This window comes from Perna viridis, chromosome 8 (genome assembly GCF_037379345.1).
Source record: "Perna viridis isolate PV_CMFRI_1.1 ecotype Kerala chromosome 8, ASM3737934v1, whole genome shotgun sequence".
NCBI lineage: Eukaryota > Metazoa > Mollusca > Bivalvia > Mytilida > Mytilidae > Perna > Perna viridis.
In genome coordinates, this window is record NC_142452.1 from 35,724,090 (window position 1) to 35,747,759 (window position 23,670).

At 33.7% G+C, this 23,670-nt stretch overlaps 1 protein-coding gene across 4 annotated transcripts; it reads left to right on the forward strand.

Annotated features, from left to right (window-relative positions):
* The first annotated feature begins 710 nt into the window (after positions 1-710).
* On the forward strand, positions 711-22,866 carry LOC148610352 (uncharacterized). Of its 4 annotated transcripts, none has more exons than XM_088542858.1 (9): positions 711-858; positions 3,361-3,535; positions 4,345-4,443; positions 6,568-6,657; positions 13,786-13,909; positions 14,763-14,896; positions 16,364-16,485; positions 17,562-17,730; positions 21,154-22,866. In XM_088542858.1, exons 2-9 carry the CDS (start codon positions 3,442-3,444, stop codon positions 21,354-21,356), a joined length of 1,035 nt encoding a protein of 344 aa, XP_088398984.1. In that variant the 5' UTR covers positions 711-858; positions 3,361-3,441; the 3' UTR covers positions 21,357-22,866. The 4 variants fall into 4 exon arrangements, with proteins under 4 accessions (XP_088398984.1, XP_088398983.1, XP_088398985.1 ...); XM_088542857.1 differs by having other exon boundaries at positions 721-984; XM_088542859.1 differs by having other exon boundaries at positions 721-984; positions 3,414-3,535.
* The last annotated feature ends 804 nt before the right edge of the window (positions 22,867-23,670 follow it).

The window sequence follows — 23,670 nt, forward strand, 5'->3', positions numbered from 1 at the left end:
AAAACAACATTGCAGACTATTGTACACACTCAACATTTTTCAAGATCTAATGAATTTAATTTTAGGTACCACCTTTCAAAGGTCAGCAAAAATCACCATTTCACTATAATACTACAACGTATTAGAGACTGAAACCTATTATCAATAAGTTTTTAAAAAAACAAAACAACAAAAAATGTGAATGTTTTTAAAAGTAGTGCAAAACAGATACAATTAATGCCATATATATTGGATTTTATATATATAGCATTTGATTGTTATTTGTGATTGTCATTTTTAACGGTAAGTATTTTTTAATAATTTCAATATATTTAATATTTAATATTCCGGCACTGTATGCATACAACCAGGATTTGCATTTGCTGAGTAAGTCAGAGGGCTTGCTACCAGAAAGGGTGGGAAGGCACATTTTATGCATCCTTTTGATAAATGTACATGTTTGCTTGATTTGATTATCTCGTTATTGTAATCATTTGGCTCTGATTCAATTTTTTTCCCATGGAACTTCTTTAAAGCCAAGTATTGATAATCTGGCCCGGGAATTTCTATTTTTATATGAATAGTTTTTTTTTCGTTGATTGTATCAGCTAGGTTCGCGAATGATCGATACTTTTGTGTAATTGAGCAGACTCGGAGTGCTTAAATACAAGGCCGTTTGTAAAAGAAACAATTTAAATAGTAAAAAGCATTATATCAAATAATGTACTTTAATTGCGTATTGGATTATTGAACTTGTTCTATTTCTCTCCCTATAAGCTTAGGATAATAATTGGAATACTGTGACATATGAACCGTCGAATGATTTTGCCTTTCTCTAGCTATTTAAAGCATATCAAAGTGTTTTGCCATTTTTAAATGGTAATCTGCTTATATATGGTTAAATTTATGTTGAATCAGTATATATATATGTAGCTAAAATATAACACGGGATTTATCTGAAAGTTAAATTTATTCACATTTTCTGGACTTGTTTCTGAACTCCAGGTTAGTCAATTCCTACTTTTATCAACAAATGCAAAATACCCCTAAATTGTTTCACTTTTATTTACATGAATGTCATGCTTTTATTATGAAAATTCGGAAAACTCCGGTAAAGGATCCCTGAAAAAAAACCAACAAAAAACAACAGGATATCGTGTAGATTTTTTTAATGGCATCCAGGATGATCTTATTGTTTGTTTTGTTTGTTAATTGCCTGTAAAATTTTCGATGAAATGAGTAAACTGATAATAACCTGGACCACCCCCTTTTTTAAAATATTTTGATCCGTCCCTGGTATTAACAACGTCAATATAGAAGGGAAATAAAAATTGAACCCATGGTAATCAGACAATCCGTTTTATGACTAGATTTAGATATCATATGTACATATGTGTTTTCGTCGGAAATTTCCTTGATTCCTCTTTCCACATTTTGTGAAAAAAATGTGGCAAGGATAAGCAAATTATGTCAGAGAATTCGAATCCACGGTGTTAATAAATATGATTTAAAGAGGGATAATCATCTTGATCATTGGAAATGCAGAAAATGTTTAAACCTTTGTTGAAAAAAAAAAAAACAAACGTCATTGCCAATAATGCTTCAAATTCCAGGAAAAAAAGAAGTTATTTTTTAATTTTTTATTCATTTATATATTTTGGGGGTAACTCGTCCATATACTTTTGCTGACATCCTTTATTATACATCTAAATAGTAATAGACTCAGGATGTTCCCTAGTATGATGTAATAACCAGTAAAAGAAAGTTTCATGGTAGAAAAGTAGGGAAAATGATATTCGGCTCTAAAACCTCATACATTGTAATCTAATACATCTACAAGTAGTAGTCCTTAGTTTGTACATTAATGTTATTTATAGTCAGTTTCTCTATTTTCATTGTAACAAGAGATCTTTTTGAACTGATTAATAGGTATCTTTAAATGTGTAACATATTTTTCAAAGTTGCCAGATTTTAAAAGGGGAGAGTTGGGATTACGCCAAAGTACTTTAACCACGTCGCATTTTTATTTGCGCCTGTCCCAAGTCAGGAAGTTCTGGCCTCTACATGTATTTTCTTTTTCACCTTTAGTTTATTTTTATGTTACTTGAGTATATAGAGGCAACTCTTTCGCTGTACTTCTCTATAAGATACAGCTGCAGCCTGCCCTGTAGTATGATGATTTCCTCGTCGTTCATTGAAGACCAATACGTTGGTTGATATTTTCATCTCGGTAGTGTTCTTGTCTCTTTGACATATACTCCATACCTATTCTCGTTATTTTACATGGAAAGGTACATTGTAAATAGGAAGAGTGTAAAGGGGGCTTGGGTTGTTTTCTTGAGGTCGACATACCTATAGGTTTCTGTGTCAAAATGTCCATCCATGCACATATATGTATATGTACTTCAGGCCAGAGGTAACTTACTACTCTGGGTTGGTTCCTGTGTCAATTTTTCCATACACATAAGGAAAGCATGTTTCGCCGATTTTCCAGTTTGGAATATCGAACTTACTATATACACACAGAGACCTATATATATATAGTTAAATTTATTGATGGGTCTATGATACAAGCCTATCGACCTTCCGAAAAGCTCATAAGTTGCACTCCATATAAGAACCGTGAAAATTGTGATTCATGGTTGGAAAATCTGCATGTATGTTAATTTTTGATATTTTGTTTAAAATGTCATCGTAAACAGAAAGTAACATGTGGCTTTTCATGTAACCCTTGTTCATAGGAGATAAAAATCATGTAGAAAATACTGGATATTTCAAAATTAAGGGAGATAACTCTGTAAATGACACTAAAGTACAATAGAAACTCATTGGATTTTCCCTGTGGATTGTCTCATAAAAGCAGACTGATTGGAATGTATAATTATACATTTTATCATACTGACGTATAAAGCAACTTAATAACAAAAATAAAAATTTGTAGCCTTTTTAAGTGAATCAAATTTTACAGACTTTGCACGATTCTTACAAAGACTGTTATAATTTTTCAAAACCTTCGTAAATTTGCCATCTATTATTGACTGGTATTTTTTCCATTACATGAATTTGTATGTCGTACCATTCCACTTCGCCGTTTTAGGTCAAGGGTGATAAAATGAAACAAGTCTCTTAATTTCTAAAAATGTTCTAATTTGGTTTTTATAACCTAAAAGATTCACTTCCCACCTTTCACCGAGACCTGGACAATATAACATTCAACATTGTGTAGAATTTTAAAAATAGCTTCGATTGAATAGAACGGTTTCAAAATACAATACGTTTCGCATTCGTAAGTCCTTTGAATTTTTATTTCATTCAAAATATGTCATATTTGACGTCATGGTGTCACGTTCAGATAAAAAATGTAATCAATTTTTCCCGAAGGTCCAACCAACCACAAAGCTTATTACAATTGAAACCAATTCATAGCTTGCTAGATTACAGATTGATCCAACTTAACAAAACATGTACTCATCAAAAGAGCAGAAGTATGGAGAAATAATGGATGTGTGTAGGAAAATAATCAAATCTTCGGAACCTGATATTGTGGAATGCATAGGTAACTTCTTGTGCGTGCGTTTGTGTGTTTATCTGCTCAAGTACAGTCTTCGAAGTCTTTAAAAATAGCATGTTTAAAACAAAGAAAATAATATTATGCGCAATTTTAAATGCTGCTTTTACAAAAAAAAAAAAAAAAAAAAAAAAATATCTTCTTTGAAAACAAATGCATGTACATGTACCTAGTGGTCTGCCTGACTACCAGCTACGTAATTTATCCTGTTGACTTCTACTGATTATATTTGTATTCTTAATCGGTGCATAAGGATGCACATGTACATGTACATGTTTCTTAGTAAAATTGCAGTCTATATTGTATTTCCCAATGGTTATTAACTCACATGTAATGGGTTTTTATTTCAAGAACAAATAGAAATGATTTCGTTTCTGGAACTAATAATTACCCATATTATATTTAAAAAAAAAGAAAGAAGGGAAAAAAGACGAAACGAAACCGTTTCGTATCGTTGCGTTTCTAGAATAATAGTCCCCGCATGTATGTAGAGTTTCAATAACTATTAAAGAGTAATCAAGGGAACTAAGGTTATAGCGGTTATCAAAAGAATGCAATCCTGGGACAAAGACTAGACATGGAAAACCGACATACACAACAAAGAACATAAAGTAATTAAATCATACATACAAAGTAAAAGTAAATGAGCCACTCGGACTCCACTAAAAACTTGGAGCATGGACCAGGTGCACCGGTAGGGTAAGCGTCCTCTGCTTTTCTAGAAACACCCCACGAATAGGCCTACGACATGTACAGAGTTACGTTACAACACTGTGTATTCCTTTTTTTTATTTCAGAGAAAATATGTAACTTTAATGACGATAAGACTGTTGTGATTGCCGATCTTTGCACAGCAGATGGGATTAACTCAATTGATATATTTTCAAAACTAAAAGGTAAATAAAAGTTTTGTGCATGTGCACATCAAACGTAATCAATATTGATTTGGATTTGGACTTTGCTAGCGCACTGCACCAATCGTATAAGGAACATTTTCGGCATGTAACAGTATACTGGTTGAAAATGTAAACGTGTTTGCTCGGCTCAAGTAGGTAGACTGAGGGAATATTAGATTATTTAATATTTTTTTCAACGAGAGGGAGTTTCTCATGCTTATATCGTCGAGCGGCTATGCCGCAAGACGAGATGAGCATAAGAAACTCCCGCGAGTTGAAAAAAAAAAAATAATAATCTGTTTATCGCTGTTTTGCTGAATTGTAAGGTATTATTTTTTTTATTTTCCGTTTTCTTCACCTAAATATGCAAGTTTTATAAGCACTGCAAAATTTTCTTTTCGGAACTATTTTTCAGCGACGTGCTACGTGACGTCACGTATGTTGTGCAGCTGTGATACACATTTTTTTAATCGGTTAACTATGACGGTCGCGTTTAAAGAAAATTTGTGGAATAATTTTGGGATTTATTCATTCGTATTGGGTAAGTTACTGTATATAATCACTTTCCATTGTAGACTAGAAAATATTGCCACAAATTAGCCATTATTTCATATGCAGTAAACAAACAGACGGTTATTTTGGTCGTCAAATATTCCTACGCTGTTACCTGTATATAACGCGAGGACATAGAAACTAGCGATAATTTTCATTCTCACTCGACCGGCGTGAGATTGAAAATTATCGTATAGCAAGATCAAAGGGATTTTAAACAAAATAGCGATAAAGGGACATAACTCTTGAAATCAGTGATATGTTTGTATCATATTTAATTTCACCGAAGCCTATCAAACTTTCATTTGAAACATAATAAAATCAGTGCAAGTTACTTTAATGCTTACATAAGATTGATGTAAAATACTAAATACAAACGTTACAATGATTTGTAAAAATTGTGTCCCTTATTCTAGGTCTACTTCTTTTAGAGAAGTCAGGCAAATCCTATGATATGGGTGGCATGAATTATTTTAAAGTTCCCTAACAAATCAACTAAATTTTGCTCAAAATAAGAGCTGTTGCCATTTTTTTCAAAGCTTTCTATGTACGTTTTGTCGCTGAAGTGATCGTTGCGGTAAGTTAATCCAAGATTCAACTTAGAGGAAGGGTGCATATGTGATATGAAATGGAAACATTTGATATGAAACATTTTTAAAAAAGAAAGTTTGTCACCCACTTCCTGGTTTTTGCATTGGCACTCTAGACCTCTTAAAATAAAAAAAACAACAACAACAAAAAACAAAAACAAAACAAAACAAAAACAAAAACAAAAACAAAAACAAAACAAAACGAAACGAAACGAAACGAAACGAAACAAACAAAAAACAAAACAAATGTTGAAAAAATATCAATACAAGTATGATGATGCATGCTACCTAACTCACTGCTATCAGTTTTTTGTTTCTTTTCGTCATTGTATAATATTGGTACTTTTGTTGTTACATGTGTAATACGTCTTTCACATTGACTTCATGGTCGTGTTAAGAGGATGCCCATGTAAAATCCAGGCAATGGGTGGCACGTGACAAATTTTGTTTTAAAAATAATGTATATAAATTTCATATCGCAAATGCATCCTTTCTCAAAGTTAAAAGTATGATTTTGATTAACTGTAACAATTAAAGAGAAATAAATTACAAATGAACTATTAAAATTCGTTGAAAAAAAATCTTCTTTTTGACCAAATTGTGTTGCTTTGCTAGGGAAATTTAAAATCATTTTCTGAGCCATCAATAATCGGTTTGAAAAAAAATATTATACTATCTTACAAACAAATGGTATATACGTTATAATGGAGTAAAGAATTCAGTGGGATATAATTGAGCCTGTGCCACCTATATCATAGGATCTGCCAGATTTTTAAAAGAGCAGTCTCTAAAATTGTGAGCTTGCTTAATGTAACGTAAGTCTAAATTTCTCTCCGGAAGTTACATCCAAACGATTTTTAAACATTCCATACTACACGCTCATTGTTTAAAGGACATCGATTTTTGTATATTCGACTGATTTTGTTATAAAAATTATGCATCTATCTCACCGAATCTATTGTTAATCTTGTTTAATACACAGAGGTCATCGATAAACGAAACAGAGATGTATTACTACTGATGGAGGACCAAATTTGTAACAATTTCAATACGTTACTCACAAATGTCCATGGTAAGTGATGATAGATAGTATACACGTTTATGTTACAAACAAAGCAATGAGAGGCACATGTAGTTACGAAATGAAAGGTATTGTAACGGGAGAGCATAATTTGTCTCACAAAATTATACTCCGCCACCGAAGATCGAACTCTCGATCGCCCGGTGACAAGCCAGCGCCAACCCGATTCGGCTTTAGCCAAGTCAATTAAGTGGCTACTTAAATCTCATTACCTACTACAACGCTGGTACATGTAGGCGTCCTGCCATAGTATATATACGGAGAGATTGCGATCATTGGTGGATCCAGGAGAGGTGAAGAGCAGGATGTCTGACCCCCTTTTGTTGGGACATTTCGTCGATTTCGTGCAATATTTTGGCAAAAATAAGGAAATCATAGCCTCACAAAAATTGAGAGTGTAGAATTTGTTGTAACGTAGAAAGACAAGTACAAATACAAAGTATTGTGACGTCATATAACCTACCAATATTTTTGTTTCTGTGTTTTGTTTTGTTTTGTTTTGTTTTGGGAAAGGGCTTTTTACGACCAATCTGGAACCCCCGCTCTCTTTTTAAAAAAAAAAACTGGATCAGCCCCTGGATATATACAACAATAACAAATATGATAAAATTTTTAGAAATACGGTAATGATAGGTGGTATTTTATTGCATAACTAGTTGAATTATACAAAAGTTTACCTTTTGCGTGTATTATAAATGTACTTTATGTCAAAACTAGCTTTATTTTTCATCAATCTTTGCTAAATTTTAATAATTACCTGATCATTCATTCGTTGCAAATAAGAATACAGATGAGACCAGTTCTAACCTCTCAGGGGAAGTCAGAAGAGCCGGCACTTAGGCAGTTGTGAAAGTGTCATAGAACAGTTCTATAGCCAGCTCGTCTGAACGTTCTGCTAGCAGGACGGGTCTACGAGTACATTTCTGCTACTAGAGCCAGCTCGTCTGAACGTTCTGCTAGCAGCACGGGTCTACGAGAACATTTCTGCTACTAGAGCCAGCTCGTCTGAACGTTCTGCTAGCAGGACGGGTCTACGAGAACATTTCTGCTACTAGAGCCAGCTCGTCTGAACGTTCTGCTAGCAGGACGGGTCTACGTGAACATTTCTGCTACTAGAACCAGCCCTTCTGAACATTCTGTGACCAAGTGGGGCGTGATGGTAAATGCTGGCCCAAATATAACACGAATGTGGAACTACTTTTATTAACACATAGAAGGCATTGAAAGATCTACAAAATAGAGAACAAAAGGAATAATGAATAAATATACAAAATAGACCAATTATTGTCAAATACATGCAAAGCATAGAAAATCATTGCAAATATTCAAACAACTTGCATAAATCAAATTCATTTGCATGTTCAAAACAATTTAACTTAACGAACACACGAAAAGAACACAAATCATCAATTGAATATTTAAATGTAATACCCACAGTTAACTATAACTGTACACAACTGACCATTTAAAGTCCTTTATAAGTACTCACTATAACAAGGTATAACATTAAATCAATTAAACTGATTCAATGATCTGCAAAATCAATAAAACAAATTGAAATAAAACATTGAAATACAAAAATGCTTTAAATGCAAAGTGCCAGTACGAAAAATGAAAAGTAAGAACATGAAAAAGTAACATCATAAATACCTTATCTGCTGGCTATACTTCTAACAATTAAAAGCGGACATTCATCTTGGCCTCCCAGTTCCACATTGAAATACTATAAAAAGTTCTGAGTATTTATACCAAAATATAGTACTACTCACAAGTGGAAAAACTAGAACATCCAACCTCTAAATATATTAAATCCAATAACAACCAGTGAGCAGATTTTCAGCACAATGCGAAGAAAATGCAAAATGCAACGAAGCGTAGAGTAACTCAGACCACTGTAGAGAACAGATCAAAATTTCGAAAGAAATATAAGTCAATAAATGGAAAACAATAATTATTTTGATAAGTAAAAATCAGCTTGTCCACATACTCCCCAGCTGAAATGTTATCGTCTCGATAAACAATACCAAAAATTAACTCCACATACTCCCAAATAATAGGAACAATAGTAAAATGACAACATACATTTACCATAATCAAAATGATAAATTGAAGAGTCAACAGCACTACAAATCACATTGTATTAAAATTACTAACTTTTGTAAGCAGTTTACTTTGCTAATAAATACTAACTACAATAAACAGCACATGGTAGTCTATTCGGATTAGAATGTTTACCAGCATTTATCCTCGTACTTCGTCTCGGTACCATCAGAGTATCATCATCATCACCGTCGCTCGAATCGTACGGAGTAAGTTCATCACAATCCGGCCGACACTTCAACACATGTTGACGATTCAGCGTCCTGGATATACCAGCTCCATCACTAGGTTCAACGACAACGGTATTTTCGGATGATCTTACCACTCGGTAAACGGCGGAGTCCCAAGTGTCTTGAATCTTGTTACGCCCATGTACGCCACGATTCCTGATGTAAACCGAATCTCCCTCACGGATTTCAGGATTAAAATGTCTCTTGTCGTGCTGTTCCTTCCTGTACGATGCACGGTCTTTCATCTGCTCCCCAGCTTTTTCGTGAGCATATCGTAGACGATTCTGATGTTCAACAATCCATTCATCTAAAAGAACTTCAGAGTTATTAGATTCATTATTGCACAACAAAAAATCAACAGCTAATTTTGGATGCCGTCCGAACAATAGATAATACGGACTGTAACCAGTTGATGAATTCATTGATACATTGTACGAAAATACAAGTTCTGGTAAATATTTCGGCCAATTTTTCTTTTTGTCAACAGGTAACGATTTTAAAAGATTGTGTAGAGTTCTGTTAAATCGTTCACATTGAGCATTTCCTTCCGGGTGATACGGTGTTGTACGAGTGCGATTAATGTTGTACAGTTTACAAAGCTGGCGAATAACGTCAGATTCGAAATTCCGACCTTGATCGGAGTGTAAGCGCTCAGGTACCCCATAAATGCAAAACCACTCGGTCAATAAAACGTTTGCAACGGTGTCTGCTTTTTGATCCTTCGTGGGAATTGCCCTAGTAAATTTTGTAAAAATATCAGTCATTACCAAAACATTCTCTTTGCCATGTGCTGGTTCAAGTATGGTAAAGTCAATTGCTAAAATTTGTAACGGTTTGTTGGCAATGAGGTGCCCCATAGCTGGTCGAATACTAGGTTGCGGCATTTTTGAAATCACACAACGTCTACAATTCTTACAATAATCTTTAATTGTGTTAAACATACCTGGCCAATAGCATCTGGTCCGTATGGTGGTAAACGTACGTTCAATCCCTTGATGTCCTAAATCGTCATGGCACTTTCTCAATACTTTGTCCCTCAGAACAAATGGCAAAATCAACTGGTTTATCTCACCATTTATCGGATCACGTATCCTTCTATAAAATATACCATTTACAACAATCATTCTGTCCCATTGACGTAAAAGAGTAACTAAATTTCTATCTAACTTGTGTATTTCTGACCGTGAAGGTTTAACCTTAGTGTTCCAAATTGCAATAAATTTACTTATTACTGAATCAGAATTTTGTAAATTTCGAATTTCACCTTTGTCAAAAGTTGGTAAAGTTGTATGAGCTTCTTCAACAAAAACAGTTTGACAGTCTTCAGACCTAACATTCTGAACTACATCACCTGGAACTGCTGTACCGGTAGCAAACTTCTGTAGCAATGTTTTTATATCTTCGGACTTTGCAAGTTCTACCTTATTATGTGTTCTAGACAAAGCGTCAGCATTTAAATTATGCTTTTGTGGTCTATACCTGACATCAAAATCAAACACTGCTAATCGGGACAGCCACCTCTGTTCCTGTGCTGAAAGTTTTGACGTCTGCAAATAACATAATGGATTATTATCGGTATAAACAGTAAACTTAGAACATAATAAATAGTCTCTAAATTTCTCAGTTATCGCCCAAGCTACTGCCAATAGTTCTAACTTTCTAGAACTATAATTGTTCATATTTCGCTCGTTCGGTCTTAATGCTCTACTCGCATAAGCAACAACTCGTAATTTTCCTTCCACATATTGAGATAACACAGCACCTAAGCCTTGCATACTTGCATCGGTTTCCAAAACGAATGGTTTATTAAAGTTTGCATATGTCAATATCGGTGCAGAAACTAAGTGTTCTTTCAACGTATCGAACGCTTTTTGACAATCGGTGTTCCAATCTTTTCCAAAAAGTTTACGTGGATGTGGTGTATACTGCTGAGCCAATTGATTCAAAGGAGAAGCAATTTTGCTAAAGTCTCTTATATAACGTCGATAGTAACCAGCTAATCCCAAAAATGATTTCAATTTCTTTACATTTGACGGAACTTCAAAATTTTCTATAGCACTAACCTTGTCAGGATCTGTGTGTATACCATCAGCAGACACCACGTGACCAAGATATCTTACTTCACGCTTGAAAAAATGGCATTTTGAAGGCTTCAGTTTCAGTCCATGCTGTCTTAAACGCTGAAAAACTACTTCAAGACGTTTTAAATGATCATCAAATGTACTAGAAAATGTGATAATGTCATCAAGAAATACAAGCAAAATTTGAAACAGTTCATTTCGAAAACAATGCTGCATTAACCGTTGAAATGTAGCCGGCGCATTGCAGAGTCCGAAAGGCATGCGTAAATACTCGTACAAACCCATAGGAGTAGTAAACGCAGTTTTCTCAATATCATCATCATTCATTGCAATTTGGTTGTAACCAGAAGTCAAGTCCATCGTAGAAAATAGTTTAGCGCCACTGAGAGCATCAAAAGATTCTTCAACTCGCGGAAGCGGAAATGCGTCTTTGTTGGTTTTCGAGTTAAGTAAACGGAAGTCAACACAGAGCCTCAGAGAGTTATCTTTCTTTCTGACCAAAACGATCGGCGAAGCATAAGGGCTGGTGCTTTCACGAATGATCTTATTTTCTAGCAACTTTTTGATATGATTCTTAACTTCCTCATATTGTGTTGGCGGTATACGCCTGTATGGTTGTACGATCGGTTTATCATCTTGCAGCCGAATGGTATGCTTAACGGTAGAAGTGAAACCAACATCATTATCATCTTTTGAGAAAACATCTTTGTATCTATAAAACAACTTTTGAACAGCGTTTAACTCAATTTTGTTAACAGATAGATGGCTTATATCAACCGGCATTTCAAATTGTTTATAATCATCATCAACTTTAGAATTCGGAACATCAGAAAATGGTAAATTACTGTGGAAAATTATTTCTTCAACAGAATCAGTTCGAATGAACTCAATACGTGACCGATTGTTTTGCTCTACTTCTCCTTTCATAAGAATGCCAACTCTTGTTTTTGGTGCAATATAAATGTCATCACTGCCTAGGTTTGCGACTCGAAATGAAAAATGACCACGTTTGACGGTTACAAAAGTGTGTACTACGACTAGTGAACTTGGCAAATGTCCGCTTGATTTTAATGGTTCTATTACGGCATCATATATTCTAGGAAGATTTGGTCCTGTGCCATTTAAAGTAACAACAGACGAAGCAGGTATGCGTACAGGAGAACTAGCGCAAACTTTAGCATAACCAATAGTGTTCAAATGTTCATTTTTAATGCAAGCTTTAAATTGCTCTTTAAGTTTTGAATTTTCCGCAATAGTGGATACTTCTTCGCAAAAATTCCTGCCAAAATCAAATTCTAAAATGTTTTTACAGCTCCTAATGATATTCATACCTAATAGCCCTGGAACCAATGCCTTCCTTCTTCTTGTGACTGGATCAGTGGAATCTTTCACAATCAATACACCACAGCTTTTCAACGTTTGTCCCATCACTACCATATCAACTTCCACATAACCAATATATGGAATAGAAAGTCCATTTGCAGCCCGAAGCTGCAAAGCTACGTCAGTACGTAATAGAGTACAATCCCGCAGAAATTTATCATAGAACGACTCTGTAACCGAAGAAATAGTAGATCCCGTATCCACTAAACATTTAGCCTCTGTGCCTGCTATGGCAACGGTAACCACCGGACACTTTCCTATCAAATAATCACAATCAACAGAGTCCATATATCCTCCATCTAACATGGGACTCGACACGAAAGATGGCGCTAGTTTCCCTGCTTATTCGGACAATCAGCAACTTTATGACCCGGCCTTTTACACCCAAAGCATAAATTAGAAGAACGTTGTTCATTGTAGGATCTATTCTGACCAGATGGCTTGGAATTGACTGTTTTTGTTAAAGCATCGATCTGCTCACTTTGTTTCCTTACTATCGCGAAAAGCTGATTCATTTTATCATCATTAGAATGCTGATCTTTCAGTACATTTGAATCTACCTGAACTTTCACTTTAGGTACGGGATCATTTATCTCCTGCTAGCAGGACGGGTCTACGAGAACATTTCTGCTACTAGAACCAGCTCGTCTGTACGTTCTGCTAGCTACTAGAGCCAGCGCTTCTGACAGTTCAAACAGAACCGGCTCTACGAGAACAGTTCTACTATAAGAGCCAGCGCTGTTAAAACTGTCAGGAGAGCTGGCTCTAGAACTGTCCGATAACTGTTCTAAATCTGTTATAGAACTGTCCTTCTGATGTCCGATTTCATCTGTATACACATGTACAAGTAAGTAAAGTGTTGCACACAAGGAAAAAAATTGCAACATACGTTTTTATATTGGGTCTGAAACATATGAAAAAAATATGTTTGTCTATGTTTTTCATATGTTTAGGCATACGAATAATGTATGCTTTCAATAAAAAATATAAATAATTGATACTCTCTAAATATAATATTACTAGGTAAACACATGTTTTCTGGATGATTTCCATCATTAAAGGCATATGTTTTTATTTGAATTGGAGCCAAATATGCAGTTCATGAGTTTTAATGGGCAAAAACGATATATTTCCATACCAGTCTTACATGTAAACATATGTTTCCATATGTTTGAAAGATATGAAAACATGTGTTGCAACTTATCCAATATACGTGTAGGGCACAAATTGCAAAAATAAATTTTCCTGCGATTTCTTTATTTCTTAAATTGTTTTGTCTGTTCATAATGACTTTCTACATACATTATCTTCCATATCTATTACAGATAATCTTCAGGGAGAGAACATGTTTCTTGCTGTCAGCGGAACAGATATGTACAAACAATGCTTCCCAGCTAACTTTGTACATTTTGTGTTTTCTGGTTTTGGTTCCCACTGGCTTTCTAATAGGTACAATTACACATATTTAAAGTAAACTCTATATGTTTGGTGCTTAAGATGTTCACATATTTTTAACGAATAAAGGCGTTTGTGATGTATTATAACTAAATCTAAATAGTAAAGATTTGGCTTGTTTTTTTTTCCAAAAATCGGTAAAAACCAATCTCCACTTAAGTATGCTACTCCTGGTTTGTCATGAAGGTCGCCGGAAGCAAATTATTGGGAACATGTAATAAGAATCTGTAGTTCATTTTGCCTGAGCGCCACAAAACTTGATAAATACTTAAATCTGAGAATGTTCCAGATTTGGATGAATAATTACATATTTCTTAGTATAGACCCATAAAACAACTTAATTACAAAAATAAAAATATGTAGCCTTTTTTGGGGTGTATCACATTTTTCTAATTTTGCATGATTGTTACAAAGACAGCTACTTAAGACTAGATTCCTCTGAAAAATAACCGTATAATGAGAAGCACCCACAAACTAAGCAGGCACTAAATGACTTTTTTTTTGCATATTCAGGAGTTCAGACATTCAAACTCTAAATAATAGAAATGCGATGGTTTAACCACATGTTAATTTATGTTTACTATGACATTTCAAACAAAATATCAAAAATAAAAATTGTAGGCTTTTCACCCACGAATCACATTTTGCATGATCCTTAGCTGGAGTGCTACTTAAGTCTGTTTCTTTAGATTTTCATACGTTACCTATTTCATTATTAAATAAAATTCTGAAATTTATCAAGTCCATGACATTATCGACTTAATAAAGATATTTTTGTCGTAATCATATCTAATATATGAGTTTCTGTCTTTTTTCTGCAAACGCAGTTACTTTATCCGATGTATAGTTCTGTAGGTTGTTCAGTTGAAAATGGACTCTTTGTTCAAGATGGAACTGAAGAAGAGCAGAGACGCATTGCTGACCATGCTGCAGAAGATTGGGAAATGTTTCTTTGTAACCGCGGAAAGGAGTTAAAGCCTGGTAACCAACATAGTTGTATTCAAAATGGGGTAGAAATATCGATGAAAATTATTTATACATACATGTATAACCATAAATTCAAAAATGCCACCTATACAACAAAATATATAAGTAATGCAAATTTCGGCATGCTGTTCACGTTTTTTTTTTTTTTTTTTTTTTTTTTTCATTTTTTTTAAGAACCAACAATATTTGTACCAAATCGAAAGGAAGATCAAAATCAGAAAGAAAATTATAATCAAGAAGAACCCGAAACTAAAAATATCGAAATAGGGAGAAAGGGTTACACCAAAATCTACTGTTCACTAATCCGATCCATAATCAACTCAAGTCCAATCTAAATCTAGCGAAATAGATATTATACCACCAGACTTGGTACAGGCATTTCAAACGAGTTAAATTTAGATTTTACAGTACGCAGTACGCTAAACCTCCCTCATCCATCGCGACGTGATATACATGTACCAGTTGTGATCAAATAGCATGTGCATGCTATTGCGTTATAATCGGTAAATCAGCGGCCTCTTCGGCACAAGGAACAATTTGCAAGAAGAAATCATTACTCATCGCTTTAGAAGAAACTGAGTATTTTTCAATCAAGGACTAGTAGCTGAAAAAATAATTTAGTAAGAGATCTTTTTAGGCGGATTCCCTCATACTCTGATTCAGGAGCCAAATTCAAAACTGACAAGTTTACAATTTGCAATACAAGGAGTATCAGTATTTAAGAGCATTTGCATTTTCTAATGCTTGAAATATCAGTAAATAAATCTATGCTGTAAGTATAGTCAGACACATCCGACTGTATACACCCGCCTGGTAAATACCCTTGTGGACCTGTACCATGATGTGATGCTTACTTTATCATCAACATAAATGAAATTTTGCACACTTCTTATGTGAGTTATAGACAAGCATGTGCGGCTATCTTTGTGGATCTTGAACGGTCGATGTTAGTAATACCAATTGTGTTAGGTTTAAAATTTGTAGTCCAGCCCAATACATGTACAAATGTATATCCGCAGATGTGTAACCGTCCTTGATTTATATGTATCCCTCAACTGGCTTGTAAGCTTTGTTATACAATCACAGAGCACACCTATCTCCGGTGTATTGTACAAAGTTGCAAAAAGGGATAGGGTTTAACACTGAGTGTGGCAGAGGTATAAAGCTTTGAAATAGCAAGAGATGGAGTCCAGCCTTGCAGAATATCAGACCGAGATATTCGATGGAGCTGTTCTACTTTCGTCTCAGTTCTAACAATCTTGCATGTACCCTTATTTGTTTTGTGAGTGAAAGGTCCGATTTCTGTGAAAAAAAAGAAATTTGCTTCCTCGACTGGCTTTTAATTACAGGTACATGTATTGCAAGCTATACAGTTTATATTTATGTAGTTTGACCACTGAATTATGTTGAAGCACTAATATAATGTCCTAGTATCATGAATGATGCTGTCATTAATTTAAGGTGGCATGATGTTTATGATAGCGCTCGTGAGAAAAGATGACGATACATATGGTTCCAAGGAATTCCATAAAGAGCTTACTAAAGTCCAGGAAAATATGCTGGAGCAAGGAGAAATCAATAAAGTAAATAGTTTCGCATTGTAGATAAAATATTAATTACCTATTTCGTACCCGTGCGTTCTTGTTCTTGAGGGTTATTTTTTACACTTTTGTCAAATTATACATATGTTATTCATTGTAACAGGAAACAGATGTATAAATTTATTCGACCTAAACATAACATTCAGATCAATTATTATTGTAACCTTACACCTTTTCATACAAATCATTATCACATAATTTACTTTATAACGCCCTTTAAAACATGGCGGAATGTTTAGCACATCCCTAATCCGAATTCTCGTTTTTGTTGGATGGTCTCTCCGACTCTAGTATATACTACAATACTCACTAATTTAAATACCAGCTCTCGTGCTGAAAAAGATATATTCAAACACGGATGAAATTAGAATTTCAAACTTATTGTTTAAATTTTTACCGACAGGTATTATTCACATTTGTATGCATGCAGTCATAAAATAATTTAAAAAAAAAGTTAAAACAAAAATTCCTAGTTTTTCATCTTAACGTGACCAAGTGGGGCATGATAGCAATTAATGGCCCAAAGAAAGCAAATATGGAATTACTTTTAATTCAGACTCAGAAGAAATTGAAAAGGTCTACAAAATTAGAACAGAGACATGTAAATACGCATACGAAACAATTTAATTATCAAATATTAACCAGTAACAGTCAGTGAGCAGATTTTAGGCACAATGTGAAGTAAATGCAAAATGCAAAGAAGCGTATAGTAGAGAACAGATCGAATTTAAAGAAATGAAATATAATGGAAAACATAATTATTAAACTAATAAAAAAATCAGTTTGTCCACATTAATGTTAAGAAGGTAGTTCAAGGGTATGGAACATAACTCTCCAAATCAGTGATATGTTTTCAACAAATTCAATTTCAAAGAAACCTATCAAGCTTTCTTTTGAAACAGAATGAAATCAGTCCAAGGTACTTTGATACTTACATGGTTGATGTAAAATGAATATTGTTCAAGTGATTTGTAAGATTGGGTCCCTTTCCCTAGGTCTTCCTCCTTAAACACCAAAGTTGAATACGGTTATGGTCATAATAACAATATTTATTTTAGAAAGAGTTCACAGATATGTATTTCAACTCCTACTTCCGAACGGAAGAAGAAATGGTTCGACCGTTCAATGAGAGCAACAACTTATCACTATCCGTGCTGAAACTAGAATCTTATAAAGTTGAAGACTGGATAGCAGAGAAGCACCCCGGAGAATGCAGTCCACAAACTAGTAAGATCCCCAACCTGAAAGAATGTGTTTGATTCTTTTTCTATTAGGATTTTTTTTTAAATACATCTTTTTTCAGGTTGTATTACTTATTGAGATGTTCCGAATTAAAATGGGATCAAAAACAATAGTAGGAAAATAGGGATTGGCTGATTTTTTCTTCATATATGCAACAACCGGTTTTTCGAATGATTTGTTAGTTTTTATTTGTGTATTTCGTAGGGACGGAGCGTTATGTAGATGCTCTGAAACATAAATGGCTCTAACTCGTTTGGTCGGAAGCAAAGAACTTCGAAAATGTCATGTAGTTAGGAAATAATTGTTTGAACTTTAAACGCAGGCGCAAAGCGTTTTATTTATGAAGTCTATTCCCTTTGGTCGAGAGTACCAACACAATGTAGCTCTGTCTAACATAGACAACGCCTACAATCATATTATAATTAACGAAGTAACATTTTTTTTCTATGGCAATTTGGTTAAGTTGTATGTACGAATGAATTATTATGATAAAGAATCCTTTCTCGACGACTTGTTTATGCTTACAAGTAAATTTATCTAAACTCAGTCACTTGTGTTTTCTATTTAAAGCCATTTTCTGTAAGCACTTAACATGGTGCTGCACGCATGGTGACAAAGTCTGTTGAATTGCATGTTAGCAAATTACGACCATAAAATAATAATAAAAAATAATCCATAGTGCTTGAGTTTGTATGGTTGCCATGGTAACATGTGGTTAAATTTTCCCGCCCAAAAATTTTCTAAATATTGTTATACTATTATTATCCCATGATACTACATGTATCCACAAACAAATATACACTAACTTAACAAAAGCAACTAACAGTCATACTAAAATACATCTAATTAACCGCATAGTCCTGGTTGAAGTTCGAGAATGTTCTGGAGTCGGCATAAAGAAAGAATGAAAGAAATTTAACGTCAAAAAATTATTGACCAAGGAACTCAAACTCTGCAAGTGTTTAAAAGCAAACACAGCATTTTTTAACGTCAACAAATCAACATAACCTTCCGAAAGCGAATGAAAAAGACCCAAGACCTAAAAAAAAACTTTGTAGGAGGTAAGCAACTTCTATCGATAAAGTCGAACTCGGACCGGCAAAGAAAAAAAAATCCGAAAATATTCGAACACATTTCAATGGTCCCTGTTTATGTATGCTATAATGATAATTGTTTAGCCAAAAAATAATAATAATACTAATAATAATAAAAATAACATTATTTAAGGAGGTAGACCAAATGTAAGGGACACAACTCTTACAAATCATTGGAACATTTGTATTAAGCAATTTATATCAATGTCATGTAAATATCAAAGGAACTTGGACTGTATCATTCTGTTTCAAATGAAAGCTTGATAGGCTTGGATGAAATTGAATATGATACAAGCATATCACTGATTTCAAGAGAAATGCACTTAAGCGATAACAAAATGAAATTATAATATAATGGCGAGACACGTTCGATTAGTAAACAAAGGAGGACTTTAAATAGCGTAAAACAATCACTGTAATGAACGGGTCACTTTCCACTGTATTCATCGATTGCAATCTTTTACTTAAATTGTGAAAGAAAGAAGTCGATGATACTTCTCAATGAACGCCTGTATTCTGTTACGATCTTATCGTACTACAAGCTAAAAATGGCACAAATGCCTATTTATAAATTTATAATTAATTTATTAATATTTATAATATGGAGAGGTATATTTGTAATTTGAATAACCAAATATTTTGTTTTCCGAAGGAGCGACACGAGAACCGATTTGTTCAACGTGCAATAGTTTTTATTTTGTCTTTTGGCTACCCTGAACTTCACTTTTTATGAGGAAATCGGCGGGTGTTTCTAGAAAAGCAGAGGACGCTTAATATGCACTACCGGTGCACTGGTCGATGCTTCTTGAATTAGTTGAATCCGCGTTATTCATTTTACTTTTGTTAATGTGAGGGTTGTTTTGGTTGTTTTGTGTTCTTTGTTGTGTGTGTCTGTGTTTTCCGTGTGTGGTCTTTGTCCTTGGATTAGATTTTTTTTTTTGATGGTCGCTGAAATCTTGGTTCCCGTGATTACTCTACCATTCACAGTTTCTGTAAGGATTTTATATGGATTGGTACTTTAAATGAGTTAGTGGTATATAAACCCAATCTTATTAAAACTAGATTTTGTTATTTGTCTATTATATCCGGGAATGTAGTGGACAAAATACAAGAGCTACATAAAAATATGTATATTTTATCATATTGATATTAATCCAGATATACATATGTATCATCCTTGTTTGATATATTTTTTCTTGGAATAACAAACCAAATAATGATACATTATGCAAGATCATAGGACTATCAAGCATAAAAGCCCGAAGCCCACACGCATGCCAGGAGCCGATCCAGAAACTTTAAAAAGAAGGGGTGCCAGCCGGGATTCTTCAGAAAAAGGGGCTGCTAGGACAATATTTGCCATTCTTGTCAATTTACAAAAGAAAATGATAAGTTTTCCAATAAATAAGGGAGAGTGCGGACCCTCTATGGATCCACCACAGCATGCACTTTCAAGTACAACACCATAAATTACACGAAACATCTTTATTCTAAATTAGAAAAGATTTTCTGCATCTGAATCGATACAAATTTTTCGTGTAATTAATATTTTGTATGGTCGGGATGTCATAAGAAGTGATGTAGAATAACTACAAAGATGATATTTTACTGTTACAGTAGAATTATGGGAAAATGGCGGGAAAATATATGTCAGAGATGCTCCATCATCATTTAAATAGCTTTTCGGTTGTTAAGTAGTAGTCTTTGTAAGAATCATGCAAATTCTGTAATATGTGATACACCACGAAAAAGGCTACATATTTTTCTATTTTTGTTATTAAGTACCTTTATAGGTCTTTATGATGAAAAGTATAATTATTCATTTCAATCGTCCTGCTCTTAGGCGATAATCATCATTAAAAATCCAACAGTTAATATTGTATTTAAATGTCATTTACAGAGTTATCTCCCTTAATTTTGAATTCTACAGTACATTCTGTATAATTTTTTATATCCTATGAGCAAGGGTTATATGGAAAGCCCCATATTAATTTCTGTTTACTGTAACATTTAAAAAAATATATAAAAATGAAAATGTGTAGGCTTTCAACCATGAATAACATTTTGCATGTTTCTTATTTGGAGTGCCTACTTAATTATATAGAGCTATTATATATTAAATGAGTCAAGAAAAGAACAAATTGAGAAAGAATATTTGCCACCCCATTACTCGATTTCACAAAATGGATCTTAACTGCTGTTTTCCGGGGAAGACAAACATACCGATGTATGTCTGTTATGACTGTACTATGTATAACATTAATTTCCCCCGTGAACCACCGTTGAATATAAAATGTTCAAAAATATTTTGTAGAAAAGGAAGAATGGGCGCAACGACTTCAAATTATAGCTAAAACATGGAGCTACAAATCAATAGAGACTGCCTTACGAGACAGATCTAAAGCAGACAGAGACAATATCCTGGAGAAATTTTATGAGAGACTCCGGAAGAATTTGTTGCTATGCGAATTTGACCTTAGCTACACAGTTGCTGAAGTAGTTGTTTCAAAACGGTAGATATCATCCTAGAGCACCTGTACCTAATTGTAGAAAGTGGAAGCTAACAAAACAATTAGGAACTCACCTTTTGAAAGAGTAATCAGCTCCTGACCATCTTGTGATAACACTTTTCAAATTCATAACTCTCGTTTCATCATATAACTACCAATTTACACTGTTTGTAATACTTTCACTATAATACTAGTTCTTGTAATTCATTTGAAATGTACTTATATCCGGTTATTTTCGTAAACAGTCTGTTGACTTCTGGGAAAAAGCGATGATTCGATTACTATTTGATTATTGATGATAGCGTTTTTTTATAATACTTATAAAAATAGGAAATGTTATATAATTGTTTGGTTCTCAATATCATTCAACAGTATATGAATAAAAAAAATGATTTGCAACGTTGCTATCTTAAAGCTCCTGTATGAAGGTGCTAACCGGATATTGATACTATTTGTACATATGTTTGCTTTTTTAAGTTGTGGGTGATCCTTTCATAAGTAAAACGGTTAAGTGAATGATTTGATAAGTGAAGCAAAACGATTCATATTTATATTTAAACGTTAACTTGCTTTTATGTTGTATGTCACCCTGTACAACTGTAACAATATTTTGTTATTTATTTACAAGTGCTAGGCAGCAATTCTTATTTTAAATGATATGATCAGTTTATATAGAAATGCTAAAAATAAAGACATGATCTTTAAAACGACCTCATAACAATGAGGCATTTAAAAAGTAGATTTGGATTCTACGGTTGTAAAGTCAGTGATTTGTGTGTGATTATTTGTTTTTTTTTTTTTTATTTGCTTAAAGTGTCAGTACTGGTAAGAATCAGGCAATAGATAGAACATGGTGTGTGAAATAAAAATTAACCTCCATTATCAGTGACGGATACAGAGGGGTGCAGTGGGTTTGCAACCCCCTTTTTATTAGAAAAATTGTCATTTCCGTGAGTAAAAATGACAAAAACTGGCAAATAATGTGATAGCACTCCATTTTTCAAAGTGTCTGGATCAGGCTCTGATCATGAAAGTTCAATTTGACTATTTTCACCATCAGAATCTATGAAACAAGACAAGATTTTCCATATCACTTTGGCAAATTGAGTTAAAACTTCATTGAAGTGCACTGAAAATTTTAAGGGCAGATTACGCTGTAAAAAAACACATTTTACTGACATTCCATTGAAAAAATTCTCAGATAGTGTAGTGATGCAGATATCAATCAATGGTTTTTTTCAAGTAGATTGAAATTTTACTGTCAGATCGGTGGGTTTTGGACATGCATAATTATGATTTTTTTCCGTTTTGCCTGAATCATACAAAAACTTGCTACTTGATACATTTAATTACTTGAACAAACATCTGGCATAAGCTTGAATTGAACAACTCACTTATATAATGTTAAGTGATGCACTTTTTGAAATTGGCTTTTTTGTAGACTTCATTTTTCTCCCTTCAAATTATGCAATACTTCCGTTAATGTTATTGTGCAAATAAAGTAATTTATTGTTCTATAGGTGTTTTTATTCAGCATATGAATTGGTCATTAGATTAAATCAAAGCCTGAATTTATATTGGTTCTAAAGTTAGAAACGGAAGCGGAAATGTCTAGAAGTCAACAGAAAGGACGAAGTACACTTCGCGATGTTTTTGGCCCCCTTATTGGCTGAATTTCTAAACATAATAATAGAATGTTACCAATCAGTATTTCTGTTAACCATTTAAGGTAATTCAACAAAATAACCATATACGAAGTTGTTAGTCAGTTATTTTAGGTTAATGGCAAGTCGAACGTAATACAAAAACTCAGGTTTTTGCAAACATAGCTTAAATTTGGAACAATATTCTCATTTTGTATTCAAATTTGTTATGCGTGCGCCATTGTGGACCCACTAAATCTTCAGGAATTCTAATAAAATAGACCAAAATGCTTCAGAATATCAAAATAATTCATGGGTCTACATTGGTGCAAACACTGTTATTTTAGGAAGAATGGATAATTTATTTCCTGGTTTTGTAAAATTTAAGAAAATCAACTAATTTGACCAATGATTATGACATAAATACGTTATAAATATACGCAATTAAACTTGAGGTTACACACTTATGTTCAGCGAGTAAAAATTTTCTGTGACTGAAATCAATTTTCAGGAAAATAAGGGGCCAATTTCACTCGTAAATGTACTCAACTTTAATGTAGAGTAATCATTTTCACCATCTTCACCAGTTAACTAATTCGATTCATGAAGCTTCTGTGTATCCAGAAAAATATATAGGAGGTCAACAGCGATTACGAACAGAGATTTTGACTTCGGTCC

Excerpts from the sequence above, each read along its gene's own strand:
- LOC148610352 (XM_088542858.1), top strand. The coding sequence starts at position 3,442 with ATGTACTCATCAAAAGAGCAGAAGTATGGAGAAATAATGGATGTGTGT. Across the intron at positions 3,536-4,344 it reads TGATATTGTGGAATGCATAG|AGAAAATATGTAACTTTAAT; the intron begins GTAACTTCTTGT and ends TTTTTATTTCAG. Across the intron at positions 4,444-6,567 it reads TATATTTTCAAAACTAAAAG|AGGTCATCGATAAACGAAAC; the intron begins GTAAATAAAAGT and ends TTTAATACACAG.